This window comes from Oncorhynchus kisutch, linkage group LG19 (genome assembly GCF_002021735.2).
Source record: "Oncorhynchus kisutch isolate 150728-3 linkage group LG19, Okis_V2, whole genome shotgun sequence".
In the NCBI taxonomy this organism is placed as follows: domain Eukaryota; kingdom Metazoa; phylum Chordata; class Actinopteri; order Salmoniformes; family Salmonidae; genus Oncorhynchus; species Oncorhynchus kisutch.
In genome coordinates this window covers 32,399,922-32,417,327 of record NC_034192.2, presented here as the reverse complement: position 1 = coordinate 32,417,327, position 17,406 = coordinate 32,399,922, and the positions used below count along the sequence as shown (strand labels likewise).

Below are 17,406 nucleotides of genomic sequence, written 5' to 3'. Positions count from 1 at the left end.
AGCCACTGCCTGTTCACCCCGCTACCATCCAGAAGGGGAGGTCAGTACAGGTGCATCAAAGCTGGGACCAAGAGATAGAAGCTATTTTTCAATCTCAAGGCCATCAGACTGTTAAACAGCAATCACTAACTCCGAGAGGATGCTGCCTCCATACAAACTTGATATCATTGGCCACTCTAACAAATGGATCACTAGTCACTTTATTAATTCCACTTTAATAATGTTTGCATATGTTGCACTACTCATCCCAGATGTATGTACTGTATTTTATACCAACCACTGCATCTTGTCTATGTGGGTAGGTCATGGCCCATCCATATATGTATTTGTACATAATCTTATTCCATCCCTTTACTTAGATTTGTGTGTATTAGGTAGTAGTTGTGGAATTGTAAGATTACTTGTCAGATATTGCTGCAATGCCGGGAACTAGAAGCACAAGCATTTCACCATACTTGCAATAACATCTGCTATCCATGTGCATGTGACCAATCAAATTTGATTAGATTTTTTGATGTATTCAATACCATTCCGCTCCAGCCATTACCACGAGCCCGTCCTCCCCAATTAAGGTGCCACCAACCTCCTGTGCTGTGTATAGATGCTTTATGACACAGTAGACAGGTTTCTGTTTGCAGGTTTACTGACTTGAGAAAGACTGCTGCACACAGAGCTGAAATAAATAAAAGAAATCATTTTATAATAATAATATCAACAATTATAGTAACAATCATAAAAAGATTGCTTATTTAGTTTTTTTTGGTCATCTTTATATAACTTTTAATAAATTGTTCCCTTTATATTTTGTGTATAAGACTTTGGTGTTCCACTGAATGTCCTGGTAGCAGCATTCTGTATCCATGGTATCGCACAGGAGCGTCATCCCCTGGGTCGTTTCTATAGCGACGCATATATGAAGAGAAGGCACCCTTCCCCCACGCGCCCGTCATCACCCTCTGATCCTATAAGAAGAGGGCATTCTGTCCTGGCAGTGGGAATTGGGGAGGTGTCATGGCGCTGGTCTCCAGTTGTCTTTGGTGGTCATTAGATTTGGTTTGTTTTTTGGTTCAGCTCGGTTTGTACATTCCAGTTCTTAAAGCTTCCGTCACTTCAGTGAGTTGCCAGGGGAGGTTGCATTGGGGATAATTTAGGCCTCTAGTCCCTTTCTAGATTCTCCCCCCCCCAAATGGTCTCTGGTGCCCTTACACTCACATACTGTACATACATTCACATTCATTCACCCCAAGTCTCACAGATTCATCTCACCCAAGGGGGGTGAGACAGAGAGAAGTGCGTAAAAGCAGTCCATCCATTTCTCCACAGTGCCATTCTATCTAGTCCCGTACTGTGGCTTGATCACCACTCCACTGGCTTCCTGTGTTCCTCGCGCTGTTTGTCCACCCGTTGCGCCACAGTTTCTCTCATGACGCCACTGTCTCATAGACTTTCAGTCTGTCCACCTGTCTGTCTCTCCTGTCTCTGTCTTTTGGTCCATTAAGTGGGTATCATCCAGTGAGTCCTGGACAGCGTCAGATAGCTGAACTGGTCCAAGCCTGTGAGTAAGGTTGGGTCTATCACGGTGTAGCTAGCTTAGCTACGTTTTAGCCCTCAGAAAGAGTTTAAACCGGCAGTTTCGAGAACACACTGAACTCATTCTTGTTTAGCAGAGCAATAGTGTTTACCTTAAAGCATGGCTGCTTGATAAACCAGCAAAGTGTTTACCTTAAAGCATGGCTGCTTGATAAACCAGCAAAGTGTTTACCTTAAAGCATGGCTGCTTGATAAACCAGCAAAGTGACCCTTTTTTTGTTTGTCCGCTCTAAACTAGTGATTAACTGGCCAGTGACAGTGCAAATAGCACCATTATGTTCAAGCTTGGAGGTTGGAGGGAAACGAGGCCTACACAAGTTGGAAAGCCTGGTCATCAGTTTAGCTAGCTTTCAGGGGCCTTGTCATAGTTTCTGGGCCTGGCAGGGGAGTGGGCCAGGTTGATGGGCTAGTTGTGATAGCAGGGCTACAAGCGAGTGGCCTTCAGTCAATGGACAGAGATCGTGGAGCCTGGGGCAGTGACGGCTTAGCAGGGCCAAGTGTCAAGTTAGTGGATGTACTGTGGCACTAGCACAGTTAGTAAACCTACCAATCAGGGTCCAGAGGAGGGTACATGTTATCCCAGTAGCGGGAAGCGTTAGGTGGGGTCAGGAGTCTGGGTGTATCACTGGCCCACTATCGATCAGCTTCAGGTTAGCCAATTAGCATGTATTAATGTCCAGAGGAAGGGTCAATGTTATCCCATTATCGATCAGCTTCAGGTTAGCCAATTAGCATGTATTAATGTCCAGAGGAAGGGTCAATGTTATCCCATTATCGATCAGCTTCAGGTTAGCCAATTAGCATGTATTAATGTCCAGAGGAAGGGTCAATGTTATCCCATTATCGATTAGCTTCAGGTTAGCCAATTAGCATGTATTAAAGTCCAGAGGAAGGGTCAATGTTATCCCATTATCGATTAGCTTCAGGTTAGCCAATTAGCATGTATTATTGTCCAGAGGAAGGGTCAATGTTATCCCGTTAGCGATTACTGAATAAGCAGGTACAGGTGGCAATGGGCAGTGGATGGAGGGTAGCCATTAGCGTTAGCTGCTAGCGGGGCCCGGTGGCACGGACCCTCTTGCTCCTCTTGTTGACCGTTGTGAAGCGGAAGGGAGTGGTTTCAGGGTACTCCCCGGGCGGGAAGCGCTTCATGAAGTGGACGTCCTGCTGGTTGGGCAGCGTGTGGGGGCCGCGGCGAGGTCGCCCCCGCTTGGTGAAGCCAACGTACCAGCCTGCGTAGCGTGATGACATCAATGCGGTGTAGTGGTTCTCTAGAACCTTCTCCACGAACACGCAGTCTTCACTTTTATTACTGGCCTTCTGAGAGAACAGAGACACGACCACACACACACACACACGGAGAGAGAGATATGAGGAGGGAAGAGGCAGATCAGCAATCCATGTGAACACATTCAATCTGAACAAAAATCAAGAAATGCTCAGGAATGTTTCCAAACAGCACTTTCTTTTGGCATATTGTTGTGATTCATGCCATAAGCCTAATGATGCTGTAATTGTTTGAAAACATGAGAAAACAGAAGAGGTCTCACCTTTCCCACCAGCTTGCCCCGGCGGTTCATGCACAGGTAGAAGTTGGTTTCTTTGCCACGGATTCTCACCTGGCTACCAAAGGTGTCGGCCTCCACTACAAGCTGGGCTTGTGAAGGGACAGACAGAGGGACAGACAGACGTTAGAGCCACAGACAGGTAGAGCACCAAAAACAAAAGGGACAGAAAATAAGGGAGGAGGAGGGGGGACGCAACTTGACAGAGCGACAGATTATAGCCTGGGTTTGAACTGACAGATCAATCCCAGGCAGATGGCGAAGCGAGGACAGGCAGACATTTGGGTGAGTAGATGGTTAGTTGTCAAAGAAGCCTGTTCAGAGACGGTCTTACGGGAGACTGGTCATTACAAGTGGGGCTCATTAAAAAAAAACACAGAAAGACATGAGGACAGCCGACACAGAGCGAGGCTACAAAAGAAGAAGTCTAGCAAACACTGCAGGGGGGATTGTTGTTTTAAGTGTGTGTGTGTGTGTGTGTGTTCATCATGCCATTGTGAAGCTGATTCAGTGTATATTAAAGTACTGCTCCCCTTCTCTTGTAATAACACTGCGCTGACTCAATGTCTTTAGAGAGAGCGCTTGTGCCTGTTTTTAAAAGAAATCACTGAAATGGTTCCTACATGACCTTAGTCAACAAAGGGGTCACAAGAAATCAATACCCTTCTCTCTCCCTCTTCTTCCCTTAACTCTCCCCTCCTCTCTCTCTCTCTCCCACTCTACATGTTTGCACCTTCAACCCTCCTCTCTGTTCTCCCCCTCGCTCTCTGTTCTTTTTTCCTCTCACAATGCTTTACTGCCATTGCCTGATGGCGTTAACCACAGTCTTTCTTCTTTTGAGAACCACTTGTCAAGAACAGATCTGCTCCCGGAGCAGTAATAAGGCTGGCCTTGAAGTGGTATGTTTGTGAAGAGCACGGTTGTGAATGGGAGAGCTGGTAACATGAACCCCATTCATCTGCACAGAGGAATATGAACACCAGTGTTAACGTTGGGCTTTTTTTCCTGCATTGATCCTCTGCGGTTTGAGAATGGGTTAGGCATAATTACAGACAAAGAGAGAAAGGGGAAGGGGGAGGAGTGGGGGAGGGATGGACGAGGGAGGGGGGGGGGGGGGGGGCAGCCTGCTGTTTTAAACCCAGAGAAGACAACGGGGAGGATGAAAAATCAATGGATAGATCGATGGAGGAGATGAGTTTCTAACACTGCCTAACACTCTACCTGGCAGGCCCCCTCTCTCCTGCTTTCTTTCTCTTTCACTCTTTCTCTGTGTGTCTCTCTGGTGAATCATTGAGTCAGCAGTTGGTCGATGAGGTCTTTGTGCTCCGGAGACAAGCTCCACTGCCCACTGCCAAGGCTGGGAGGATTGAGGCGTGTGTGTGTGTACTTATGTGCCTGTCTGTGTGTGTGTGTCTTACCATATTTGTCTCCGTCCTCTCCGCGGGCACTGATGCGTCTCCCCAGCACCTGGACGTGTTTGCCGCTGGTGCGGCTGTAGAGCTGGTAGACCCGGTGGTGCCGCCGGCTCATAGCGTCTCTCACCCGGGTCTGGTTCTCCACGTGCACGCTGAAGTTAACCCCATCCACGCCAAACACCTGCTGCACACACGGGACACACGGGTCACAATCAGCATACTGCTACTGCATGCTCTCTCCTATCCCCCACTCCCTCCATCCTTGGGGGAAGGATACGAGGACACGATGAACGGCAACACGACGCAAAAATCTGAAGGTCCTAAATGCCTTTGTCAAGACGCGTTCATACATACACACATATCCATACAAACATGTACTCACACACACGCACATATCTAGCTTCTCACCTGCAATGGATTGCACATCACCAGCAACATCTGGATGCATCTGGAAAGAGAAAATAGGTTCAATATATCTCCGATCCAAGGATTCCTCTCCTTCCATCCGTCTGATCCCTTCCCCAACACTGAGACCTATCCTTGTGAAACCAGAGCTTCTGGCTGGACTGCGGGACTCCCCGCTCCCTCAGATATTACATTTGTTTTTACATGTTATCATTTAGCAGACCCTCTTATCCAGAGCAACTTACAGTAGTGAGTGCATATATTTTAATACTTTTTTTTGTGCTACAAGAGACAGACAGTCGCTGGTTCCCAAACCTTGTCACCCTTATTCTGATGTCAGCAGAACCACCAGCCTTGACACTTGACCTACGAAGAGGTGTCTATCAACAGACATTCTGTAGGTGAGTGTCAACAGATATTCTGTAGGTGTCTATCAACAGACATTCTGTAGGTGTCTATCAACAGACATTCTGTAAGTGTCTATCAACAGACATTCTGTAGGTGTCTGTCAACAGATATTCTGTAGGTGTCTATCAACAGACATTCTGTAAGTGTCTATCAACAGACATTCTGTAGGTGTCTATCAACAGACATTCTGTAGGTGTGTGTCAACAGACATTCTGTAGGTGTCTATCAACAGACATTCTGTAGGTGTCTATCAACAGACATTCTGTAGGTGTCTGTCAACAGACATTCTGTAGGTGTGTGTCAACAGACTTTCTGTAGGTGTCTGTCAACAGACTTTCTGTAGGTGCCTGTCATTAGACATTCTGTAGGTGTCTGTCAATAGACATTCTGTAGTTACAGGATGGGGTGGTGAGGTTGGCATGGCGACATGCGAGACAGACAAACAGACAGACATCCAGGGTCAGTCGGGGACAACACCCAGAGCCTCCATGTTTTCCTCCAGCAGATGCTCCATCAGAGCAGTTGGGAAACACAGACAGGGAAACCCTCTGACTGACACCTCTCCCACTCAACCACCTCTTGACCCTTACATGACTGTACTGTGCCATTGTGTAAGTAGCCATAATGTCACTTGTGCGTGCGTGTGTGTGTGCGCTGTGGAGAAGAGCATGCACTGTCTCCTCTATCTCTCTCTTTCTCTCTCTCACTCTCTGTGTGTTCTACACTACAGCATGGAGAGGCAAGCTTGTTGAGTGAAGTGTTGCCAAATGCAGTACATACCTGTTTCTCTCTTCTCTCCTACCTGTTTCGCTGTCCTCTCCTACCTGTTAATCTCTATTCTCCTACCGGTTTCTCTCTCCTCTCCTACCTGTTTCTCTCTCCTCTCCTACCTGTTTCTCTCTCCTCTCCTACCTGTTTCTCTCTTCTCTCCTACCTGTTTCTCTCTCCTTTCCTAGATGTTTCTCTCCTACTTGTTTCTCTCTCCTCTCCTACCTGTTTTCTCTCTTCATCCTCACATATCCCTAGGTCTACCAGTTCCCCTCTCTCCCTTCCACTGTCCTCTCTCTCTCCCTCTCTCCCCTCCCTCTCACTCCTGTCCCATGCTCAGTGTTTAGGGATGGAGGAGACTCCCCCACACACTGTCATGGCCTCACACACACGCAGATGTGGAGATGTGCGCTGGATGTGTGTGTGTGCATGTGGGGGGAGGGGGGGGGAGCAGGAAGCTGACAGCTGGACTGAAGAAAAGACTAATGCACTGCAGGGTGAGAGTGAGAGAGAGGTGTCTGTGTACGGGGAGAGATAGGGAGTGACAGGGCGGGGAGAAAGGAGAAAGAGAGACTGTACTCCTACTGTACAAGTATTGCGGCTGGAGAGAAACAGGGGTGTCCCCATTTTTTTGTGGTGTGAGAGACAGGAAGACGAGAACGTGAAAAAGAGAAAGGTCTTGCATCCATCCACTGATGTGTACTCATAGACATACATGTACCTCACTCTTGACTCACTCAACCCACATACCACAACCCACACCAACCCAAACACACAAAGAAGCCAAACTCCTTCCTATGCAACAGCACACGGGTGATCTTTCCCTTGGCTGGTGTATCAGCTCATAGGGGCTGCTAACAGATGCAGACACCAGGGGAACCAACGCTGCATTCTGCCTGCGCAGCTGTAAAAGTGGCGGTGTCTTGTGCATTGTGAGGACTCTCAGCTGTTAAAACATCACTGCTGCGCCGCTGCCCGAGGACACGGAGAGAAAAGTGCTTCAGTTCTGGATTCTACCTCTCTCTTCCCGACCACAGACACTCACAGTATGCCAGTGAGGAAATGGCAAGCAGAGAAAGCGAAGACAGAAGAAATGGAGAAGAGAGGGAGAGTAGCAAAGATAGAGATGAAAAGGGACTGTAAGAGGGAGGTAATGGTTCTATAAGAGGGACCAATGGAGAAACCTGGTTGTCCGTTGGACCTGTGCCAAAACAAGCATCAAGCCGACATCATTAACCTGTGTCTCTGAAGTTCTCCCATGTTGAGTAGACGTTAAGGTAGAGTGGGCTGAGGTAGTGGGCCTCACTGTTGAGAAATGGTTCGAGTGGTAGGCCTCAGTGCAGAGCAGTAGGCCTCAGAGAGGAGTTGTGGTTTGAAAAGCAGAGCGGTAAGTCTCAGTGGTGGTTAAAGCAGTAACAGGCCCCAGTGTGGAGCAGTGGTTAGAGTAGCAGCGGGTCCCAGCGTGCAGCAGTGTTTTCTAAAAGAATAGCACTGTAGGTCTCATTGTGGTGTTGTGGTCAGAGGTGAAATAGGCCCCAGTGGGGATCAGTAGCTCCGAGTCTAGACCATTGAACCAATGCTTGAGTTTGTGTAAAGCAGCCATTAGCCAGGTGAGCTAATATGTTGATGATCATAGATGTAACGTCCGTGTGGAGCGGTAGTTAGTAGCCGTGGTCTCGGTGAGTGAGAGGGAAATAAAAAAAGAGGGCCTGCATGGTAGAGGAGAAGATAACGTAGAAGAGGTGGTGGAGAGTTGAATCTTTCTCTTAGGTTGTTATCCTTTTATGAGAGAGAGACAGAGAGAGAGAGAATGAGAGGGAGAATGAGAGAGAGAATGAAAGAGAGAGAATGAGAGAGAGAATGAAAGAGAGAGAATGAGAGAGGGAGAGAGGAGAGAGAGAGAGAGAGAGAGAGAGAGAGAGAGAGAGAGAGAGAGAGAGAGAGAGAGAGAGAGAGAGAGAGAGAGAGAGAGAGAGAGAGAGAGAGAGAGGAGAGAGAGAGAGAGAGAGAGAGAGAGAGAGAGAGAGGAGAGAGAGAGAGAGAGAGGAGAGAGCGAGAGAGAGAGAGAATGAGAGAGCGAGAGAGAGAGAATGAGAGAGAGAATGAGAGAGAGAGAATGAAGAGAGAGAATGAGAGAGGGAGAATGAGAGAGAGAATGAAAGAGAAGAGAGAAGAGAGAGAATGAGAGAGGGAGAGAGAGAGAATGAGAAGAGAGAGAGAGAGAGAGAGAATGAGAGAACTTGAATGAGAGAGGAGAGAGAGAGAGAGAGAGAGAATGAGAGAGAGAGAGGAAGAGAATGAGAGAGAAGAGAGAGAATGAGAAGAGAGAGAGAGAGAGAGAATGAGAGAGAGAGAGAGAGAGAATGAGAGAGAGAGAGAGAGAGAGAATGAGAGAGAGAGAGAATGAGAGAGAATGAGAGAGAGAGAGAATGAGAGAGAGAGAGAGAGAGAGAGAGAGAATGAGAGAGAGAGAGAATGAGAGATGATAACTATCTGGAGATGACTGCCATCTGGGAGAAGTACATTGGTCACAATGAAAGACAAATTAAATCCCTGGCTTCATTCTGTATCCTTTCACATAGCTGCAGTTGGCACGTATTTCACATTTTCAATTAAATATGGTTGCAGACTATGATCAAACGATAGTTTGTGATAGTGGTGGATTCAATGCAATATATTACTGTACTGTACATCATATAGACCTTGAAATGGTCAACATCTACACCAGTAATAATCAGTTATAAACGTGTTTATGACAAGTCCTATGGGTGGCACAGCCCCAACCCTGACCCAGTGACCCCGACTAATTAGCCAATCACCTTCTTTGACACGTTTCTATGGTGACCGATGGGAAGAGATGAGACGTCGAATACCCAGGCCAGAGCATCCATGAACCATGCCCATCAAAAACTGCCGTGTCCATATGGTCAAAGACTAAACAACACACTGCAACAATCAAACAGAATGTGCTTCATATGGCAATAACATTCTTGATAAATGGTTAGAGGGACTTACAAGACAGCCAGCGTGGAGAGAAGGGACCGCATCGCTTCCCCCCTCCACTAGGGAACTTCGCCCAGAGTCAATCGCCTCGCTCGGTCAGAGCCGGTCCGACAGTCCGGAGAGTTCACTTGTGTTTTTATAATCCGCTGGACGGAGTGGAGGGTCAAAGAGTCAGCGGACACTCCCGTTGGCATCGGCGGCGTGGGTGTGGGGCGGGGGGTGACCGTGCCACTGTGACTGGAGGGCTACCTCTCTTGGCTGTCACGGTGGCCGGTGCAACGGGGAGGGGCGGGGCGCGGGGGGAGGTTAGGTCATCAAACAGTTGCGCACCTCCGTGCTGGAGAGGAACAGGTGAAAGCGCGTTCACGACTCATAGAGGCTAAACTCCAATCGACTCACCTGCTACGTATCAATAATTAAACTAATGTCAGTCAAAATCACTCCAATGTGATTTAGTGACGATGTTTTCTCCCGGTAATCTTATGCGTAATCCAGGTTCGTATTGGTGTTTTAGTGCGACAATAAAGTTTATACTAGGTCAATAACTTTATTCTGAGAGAAGTCCACATTAGAGACGAATTTGAAGAGATGAGACGCAGAATGAGGGATGGTAAATGAGGAGTGGTTGTCTGGACGCAGGCTGGAGCACGCCCAAGGTCTCTAGTCCCTGCGAGGCAATGCCAGGCGCTGCGGGAGGCGGGGTACCTGGACGGGCTGGAGGCGAGGGCGGCGTGAAGAAGGGGCCTCTGCGGGCGCCGGGTGCTGCAGGGCGGGCTCGGTCATGGCTGCGACCCCACGATGGGTCACGAAGTCTCTGGCCCCGGGGACACCGAACAACAGTGTCAAATAATGTGGATAAGAGCCCGTAGCGGTCCAGCTCAGATGGAGATGGAGAGAGTTGAATGAAAGGGAGGAGGGGAGGGAGATAGAGGTAGGGATGGAAGGAGGGGGAGTTGGAGAGGATGGGAACAGCTGTGACTGGGTGGCGGACCCAGCCACCCGCGACAGCACGGAAATGACAGGCGCTCTCTGCACCTGATTTCTCGGACTTCCCCGACCGTTTCAACCGCTGGTTGCCTGGCTGCGGTCCTCCCTGAGCTCCGGCACAATACCAGCCAAAACAGAGCGCGATGACATCACCTCAAAAATGTTTGAAGGAAAAAATGCAATCCGATCTTTTTAGTAATTTTTTAAACGTAGAAAGTTAGCACTTTTCCTGTAAACGCACCAAAGTCTGGATGGTTCAGTTGGAACCGACCGTTGCAGTGCAGAAGACACAGGTCCACTTCTCCTGTTTGTAAAGAAATATAAGTGAATGAATACGCTTCAACGACGTTTACCTAATCACATTGACAGATCACTCCAGAACCTGCACCGTCTCTCCCCTCTCTCTCGCTCTCTCTCACAGCCTCCCTCTTTCATTCAGTGACGAGAGGAAAGCACAGGAGAAGATACAGAACGAACACAGCTGCGTCTATTCTCCAGCTACAGCATGTATATATAAAAAGCGTTCTCCTTCCGCAAAAAGCTCGTCTTTACGGTGGATGGGAGTGCTGTAAGGGAGAGGCGAGTCAGTCGGCAGGCACGAACCTCCAAGAAAAAACAGAACAAGATTTTAACAGCCGTGGATCAATCCACCCCTCCCTCCCACCAGCCCCCCCTCTCTCGCGTCTGCTCTCTATCTCTCCCCCGCTTCCCCTCTTTCTCTCCCTCCCTCTCTCTCTCTCTCTCTCTCTCTCACACACACACACACTTATTGGATCAAAATGAGATTAGTCAGTCGCTATGTGATGCCGACCAACTACACCAAAGGCGAAACCGTGTTGGAAATGTCACTGGCTGCAACAAAGGAGGAAGGGGGAACAGGGCTTAGTTTTTACAAATCTCCACAAAACACGGGTTTATGTGGGTTTCTCTGCGCTTTTGGAACCTTTCACTAGTCATTGGGGAATAACAGGGGCGAGTCACTTTTGCCCTCCGATTACTTCTCACCTCAGTTAAAAAGAAACCCGACCACTGCCACCCCTCTGCCCCTGACCCATGGTGGGGAGTGTGGGCTGAGGCGAGACCGCCAGAGCGGGGTGGGGGGGGGGCACGACTAGCAGAGCAGACCCTCCAAGTAAATAATTACCGCTTTGAAAAGTGATGTTTTGTGACTCTTCGTTTCATAACTTATAACTTAAACCTTGAGGGGAAAATGAAACAGAGAATGAGAGACAGTCCGCTTGAAAAGCGGGAGGGCGGTATGTAAGCATGGACTCGGATCCAAAACGAACATTTCTCAGGGATTTCGGCAGCAACGCCCGCTCTGCGCTCCCAACCCTCCCTCTCACCGCCACAGAACCGCAGACGGTCAGCCAAGCCAACACAACACTCATTCCATACCTTTCATTCACACACACACACACACACACACACACACACACACACACACACACACACACACACACACACACACACACACACACACACACACACACACACACACACACACACACACACACACACACACACACACACACACACACACACACACACACACAGGAGAGATTGGGTTCTCACTCGCTTGTGTGTGCTGGAAATGGGGGGGGGCAGATATCTTGGCTTTTCAATGTTGCTTGCGTGCACACACACACACACACACACACACACACACACACACACACACACACACACACACACACACACACACACACACACACACACACACACACACACACACACACACACAGGCTACGTGGCTTCATAGGGCTGGGTAGGGGTACTGTGGTTGACTGGCTTTAAGTCATGCTCAAAAGAAGAGCTCCTGGCCCTCCTCTCCTACTGGCCCTCTTCCCCTCCCTGCACCTGTGTCTGGGTGGATAGTTGGCTCCTCTGGCCTGCCTGGTGTCCAGCTAGCCAGGCCAGGGCAGGAGGGCACTTATTTTAAACCACCTGGTTGACCACAGCCTGCTGGACCACAGGTTCAAACAGACGCACACCGCTGCTGCAACCACACACCACAAAGGGAGCAAGAGTCATTACTCGTTGCATCCGTTTTCTCCAGCTTGCTCTTGGTCATTTGTGCTATATTAACATGCTCTTTAGTAGACTGACCAGAGAGCTGCAGAAAGGCCTCGTCATGAGGAGTGACCTCAGGGAGTCGATTTCACTTTGAGCCCTTTTGTGGGTATCCAGCTTTGCAGTGGTGTAAGAAAGGCGTCACTTTGAGGTTTTGATGTGCTGGCTGACAGCCATCGTGTAGTCAGCTTACCAACAGATGCATTTTTATTCCGAATGGGTGAAAGATAGGTCTAGAGCGAAATATTCAACTGAAATATGAGACCACATCGAAAAGTTCCTCAGGGCTTTCAGTTGTCTACCTTACACACATTTACATTTTTCTTCCTTTTTTTCTCTCTCTCTCCCTCTCTCCTTCTCTACCTCGCCCTCTCTCCTTCTCTCTCTCTCCCTCTCTCCTTCTCTACCTCGCCCTCTCTCCTTCTCTCTCTCTCCCTCTCTCCTTCTCTACCTCGCCCTCTCTCCTTCTCTACATCTCCCTCTCTCCTTCTCTCTCTCTCCCTCTCTCCTTCTCTACCTCACCCTCTTTCCTTCTCTCTCTCTCCCTCTCTCCTTCTCTACCTCTCCCTCTCTCCTTCTCTCTCTCTCCCTCTCTCCTTCTCTACCTCGCCGTCTCTCCTTCTCTACCTCGCCCTCTCTCCTTCTCTACCTCTCCCTCTCTCCTTCTCTCTCTCTCCCTCTCTCCTTCTCTACCTCACCCTCTCTCCTTCTCTCTCTCTCCTCTCTCCTTCTCTACCTCTCCCTCTCTCCTTCTCTCTCTCTCTCTCTCCCTCTCTCCTTCTCTACCTCGCCCTCTCTCCTTCTCTACCTCTCCCCTCCTCTCCTCTTCTCTCTCTCTCCCTCTCTCCTTCTCTACCTCACCTCTCTCCTTCTCTCTCTCTCTCCCCTCTCTCTTCTCTACCTCTCCCTCATCTCCTTCTCTCTCTCTCTCTCTCCCTCCTTCTCTCTCTCTCCCTCTCTCCTTCTCTCTCTCTCCCTCTCTCCTCTCTCTCTCCCTCTCTTCCTCTCCTTCTCTCCCTCTCTCCTTCTCTCTCTCTCCCTCTCTCCTTCTCTCTCTCTCTCGCCTCTCTCCTTCTCTACCTCCCCCTCTCTCCTTCTCTCTCGCTCCCCTCTCTCCTTCTCTCTCTCTCCCTCTCCTCCTCTCTACCTCCCCCTCTCTCCTTCTCTCTCGCTCCCTCTCTCCTTCTCTCTCTCGCCCCTCTCTCCTTCGCTAACCCTCCTTCTCTACTTGCCCTCTCTCCGTTCCGCCTCCTCTCCCCTCTCTCCTTCTCTCTCTCTCCCTCTCTCCTTCTCTCTCTCGCTCCCTCTCTCTCTCTACCTCGCCATCTCTCCTTCTCTCTCTCTCCCTCTCTCCTTCTCTCTCTCTCCCTCTCTCCTTCTCTCTCTCTCTCCCTCTCTCCTTCTCTCCTCTCCCTCTCTCCTTCTCTCCCCTCGCCCTCTCTCCTTCTCTCTCTCTCTCCCTCTCTCCTTCTCTCTCTCCCTCTCTCCTTCTCTCTCTCTCCCTCTCTCCTTCTCTCTCTCGCCCTCTCTCCTTCTCTCTCTCCCTCTCTCCTTCTCTCCCTCGCCCTCTCTCCTTCTCTCTCGCTCCCTCTCTCCTTCTCTCTCTCTCCCTCTCTCCTTCTCTACCTCTCCCTCTCTCCTTCTCTCCCTCTCCTTCTCTACCTCGCCCTCTCTCCTTCTCTACCTCCCCCTCTCTCCTTCTCTCTCTCTCCCTCTCTCCTCTCTCTCCCTCTCTCCTTCTCTCTCTCTCCCTCTCTCCTTCTCTACCTCCCTCTCTCCTTCTCTACCTCTCCCTCTCTCCTCTCTCTCTCCCTCTCTCCTTCTCTCTCTCTCCCTCTCTCCTTCTCTACCTCTCCCTCTCTCCTTCTCTCTCTCTCCCTCTCTCCTTCTCTACCTCGCCCTCTCTCCTTCTCTACCTCCCCCTCTCTCCTTCTCTCTCTCTCCCTCTCTCCTTCTCTCTCTCCCTCTCTCCTTCTCTCTCTCTCCCTCTCTCCTTCTCTACCTCTCCCTCTCTCCTTCTCTACCTCGCCCTCTCTCCTTCTCTCTCTCCCTCTCTCCTTCTCTACCTCGCCCTCTGTCACGCAAGTCTTTCTCTCGTTCATTTTCTGTCTTCCCTATCAGTCTCTTTAACCCCCCCTGTCTTTTTGTATCGCCTCCCACTGTCGCTCTGTTTGCAGCGAGGGAGTGTATTGATCGCCCATGTCTTTGCCTCCGCAGCTCCTGGCTATTGATCCTCAGCTAAGATGTTTTAAATGCGTGCGCACACACACAGGGTCATGTGTCGAAATGCTCAGTCGCCCATTATGTTGGCTACCACGGCTCGAAGAAGAGATCTCAGTGACTTTGAAAGTGGGGTCTCAAAGGAACATAGGGGGTTTAAAGGTGTGTGTGTGTCTGTGAGATGACGCTGGGCTACTGACCTATACTGATATTTTGTGTGTGTGTGTGTGTGTGTGGGGGGGGTGATCTTATGTGCAAAAATGCTGATCTTAGCATTTTTGCACATAAGGTCTCCGCCATCATTTCCAATGACCAAAAACATCTTCTGGACATCAGAACAGCGATCACTAGCCTAGATTTGAATAACAATTTCTACTTAGAGTCAGGCAGCTCTGTACGTTTTGCTTACTCTGGACCGGGCCTGGGATTCAAAAGCGGAAGCAACGGCGCAGGAGAGGCAAACGAGCTGGCATCCTGATGAGACTATGTTGTCTAGTAAATAAACCGCCTCTACCCTCGTTCTATTGGCGAATGTACAATCACCAGAAAACATGCTGGACGAGCTCTCCTCAAGACTAGCCTATCAACGGGACCTGAAGAACTGTAATATTCTGTGTTTTCGCAGAGTCGTAGCTGAACAAGGACATGGATAATATGCAACTCTCGGGTTTTTCCATGCGTTCTCTCCACTGGACTGCAGCCTGGGGTAAGGTGAAAGGGGGAGGGGTGTGTCTCTTTGTTAACAACAGCTGGTGAGCGATCTCTAATGTTTTAAGGAAGTCTTGACTTTTTGCTCGCCCGAGTTCGAATACCGCATGATAAGCTGCAGACCATACTATTTACCAAGAGTTTTAACCTATGTTTTTCGTAGCTGTCTATTTACCACCTCAAACCGATGCTGGCCCTAAGACCACCGCACTCAATGAGCTGTATAGGGCCATAAGCAAACAAGAAAATGCACATCCAGATGTGACGCTTCTCTTGGCCAGTGATTTTAATGCAGGGAAACAGAAATCTATTTTACCTCATATTTACCAGCATGTCCCTTGTGCAACTAGAGGTGACACAACTCTTCACCTTTACTCCCAAGTGGTGCAGCGGTCTAAGGCAGAGGTCTAAGGCATTGCATCTCAGTGCTAGAGGCATTACTACAGACCCTGGTTTGATTCTAGGCTGTATCACAACTGGCCGTGATTGGGAGTTTCATAGGGTGGCACACACTAATTCATTATTGTAAAGAAAAATTTGTTCTTAACTGTCTTGCCTAGTTAAATAAAGGTGAAATAAAAAATAAAATGAATAAAAAAATACTCCACTCCAAGAAAAGCAAACAAGGCTCTCCCTCGCCCTCTCTGACAATAACTCGATCCTTTTCATTCCTGCTTACAAGCAAGAACTCAAACAGGAAGTACCAGTGACGTGCTCAATAAGGAAGTGGCCCGATGAAGTGGATGCTAAGCTAAAGTACTCTTTCACTAGCACAGAATGGAATATGTTCCGAGATTCATCCAATAACATTGAGGAGTTTACTACATCCATCACAGGTTCCATTAATAAGTGCATCGATGACGTCCCTACAGTGATGATATATACTGTAAATATCCCAACCCGAAGCCATGGTTAACAGGCAACATCTGATGGGGACACTAATCCGGATGCTTCTAAGAAATTCCACTATGACCTCCCACGAGCCACCAAACAGGCAAAGTGGTAATACAGGACTAAGATCGAATCCTACTAAGCCGGCTCTGACGCTTGTCGGATGTGGCAGGGCTTGCGAACCATCATGGATTTAGAAAGGTAAACCCAGCTGCAAGCTGCCCAGTGATGCAAGCCTACCAGATGAGCTAAATGCCTTCTCGCTTCAAGGCAAGCAACACTGAACCATGTATGAGAGAACCAGCTGTTCCGGGCGACTATGTGATCTCACTCTCCATAGCCAATGTGAATAAGGCCTTTAAACAGTCACAAGGCTGCGGGGCTAGACGGATTACTAAGACGAATATTCAGAGCATGCGCTGACCAGCTGGCAAGTGTCTTCACTGATATTTTCAACCTCTCCCTAGCCCAGTCTGTAATACCTGCATGTTTCAAGCAGACCACCATAGTCCTTGTGCCGAAGAACACCAAGGTAACCTTTCTAAATGACTATCCCCTTGTAGCACTCACATCTGTAGCCAAGAAATGTTTTTTTATTTATTTATTTTATTATTTCACCTTTATTTAACCAGGTAGGCTAGTTGAGAACAAGTTCTCATTTGCAACTGCGACCTGGCCAAGATAAAGTATAGCAGTGTGAACAGACAACACAGAGTTACACATGGAGTAAACAATTAACAAGTCAATAACACAGTAGAAAAAAAGGGGAGTCTATATACATTGTGTGCAAAAGGCATGAGGAGGTAGGCGAATAATTACAATTTTGCAGATTAACACTGATGGTCATGTACAGGTAGAGATATTGGTGTGCAAAAGAGCAGAAAAGTAAATAAATAAAAACAGTATGGGGATGAGGTAGGTAAAAATGGGTGGGCTATTTACCGATAGACTATGTACAGCTGCAGCGATCGGTTAGCTGCTCAGATAGCAGATATTTGAAGTTGGTGAGGGAGATAAAAGTCTCCAACTTCAGCGATTTTTGCAATTCGTTCCAGTCACAGGCAGCAGAGTACTGGAACGAAAGGTGGCCAAATGAGGTGTTGGCTTTAGGGATGATCAGTGAGATACACCTGCTGGAGCGCGTGCTACGGATGGGTGTTGCCATCGTGACCAGTAAACTGAGATAAGGCGGAGCTTTACCTAGCATGGACCTGGAGCCAGTGGGTCTGGCGACGAATATGTAGCGAGGGCCAGCCGACTAGAGCATACAAGTCGCAGTGGTGGGTGGTATAAGGTGCTTTAGTGACAAAACGGATGGCACTGTGATAAACTGCATCCAGTTTGCTGAGTAGAGTGTTGGAAGCAATTTTGTA

General features: G+C 48.7%; 1 protein-coding gene across 5 annotated transcripts; it reads right to left on the bottom strand.

The window, feature by feature from the left end:
- Nucleotides 1-625: 625 nt before the first annotated feature.
- fgf18a (fibroblast growth factor 18a) lies at nt 626-10,736 on the bottom strand. 5 transcript variants are annotated; one of them, XR_004204308.1, is made up of 6 exons: nt 8,971-9,155; nt 4,979-5,018; nt 4,574-4,754; nt 3,141-3,247; nt 1,723-2,910; nt 626-1,682 (listed from the first exon to the last, which is right to left on the bottom strand). XR_004204308.1 is itself a non-coding variant. In XM_020509191.2 (5 exons), the coding sequence occupies exons 1-5, from the start codon at nt 9,196-9,198 to the stop codon at nt 2,641-2,643; spliced, it is 630 nt and encodes a 209-aa protein (XP_020364780.1). In that variant the 5' UTR covers nt 9,199-10,736; the 3' UTR covers nt 626-2,640. The 5 variants fall into 5 exon arrangements, 4 of the variants coding, with proteins under 4 accessions (XP_020364780.1, XP_031654297.1, XP_031654294.1 ...); XM_020509191.2 differs by lacking the exon at nt 8,971-9,155 and adding an exon at nt 9,167-10,736 and having other exon boundaries at nt 626-2,910; XM_031798437.1 differs by lacking the exon at nt 8,971-9,155 and adding an exon at nt 9,167-10,736 and having other exon boundaries at nt 626-2,910; nt 4,574-4,751.
- Between the last annotated feature and the right edge of the window lie 6,670 nt (nt 10,737-17,406).

Excerpts from the sequence above, each read along its gene's own strand:
- fgf18a (XM_031798434.1), bottom strand. The coding sequence starts at position 9,074 with ATGGACACGGCAGTTTTTGATGGGCATGGTTCATGGATGCTCTGGCCT. Across the intron at positions 5,019-8,970 it reads ATAGAAACGTGTCAAAGAAG|ATGCATCCAGATGTTGCTGG; the intron begins GTGATTGGCTAA and ends TTCTCTTTCCAG. Across the intron at positions 2,911-3,140 it reads GGGGCAAGCTGGTGGGAAAG|AAGGCCAGTAATAAAAGTGA; the intron begins GTGAGACCTCTT and ends CTGTTCTCTCAG.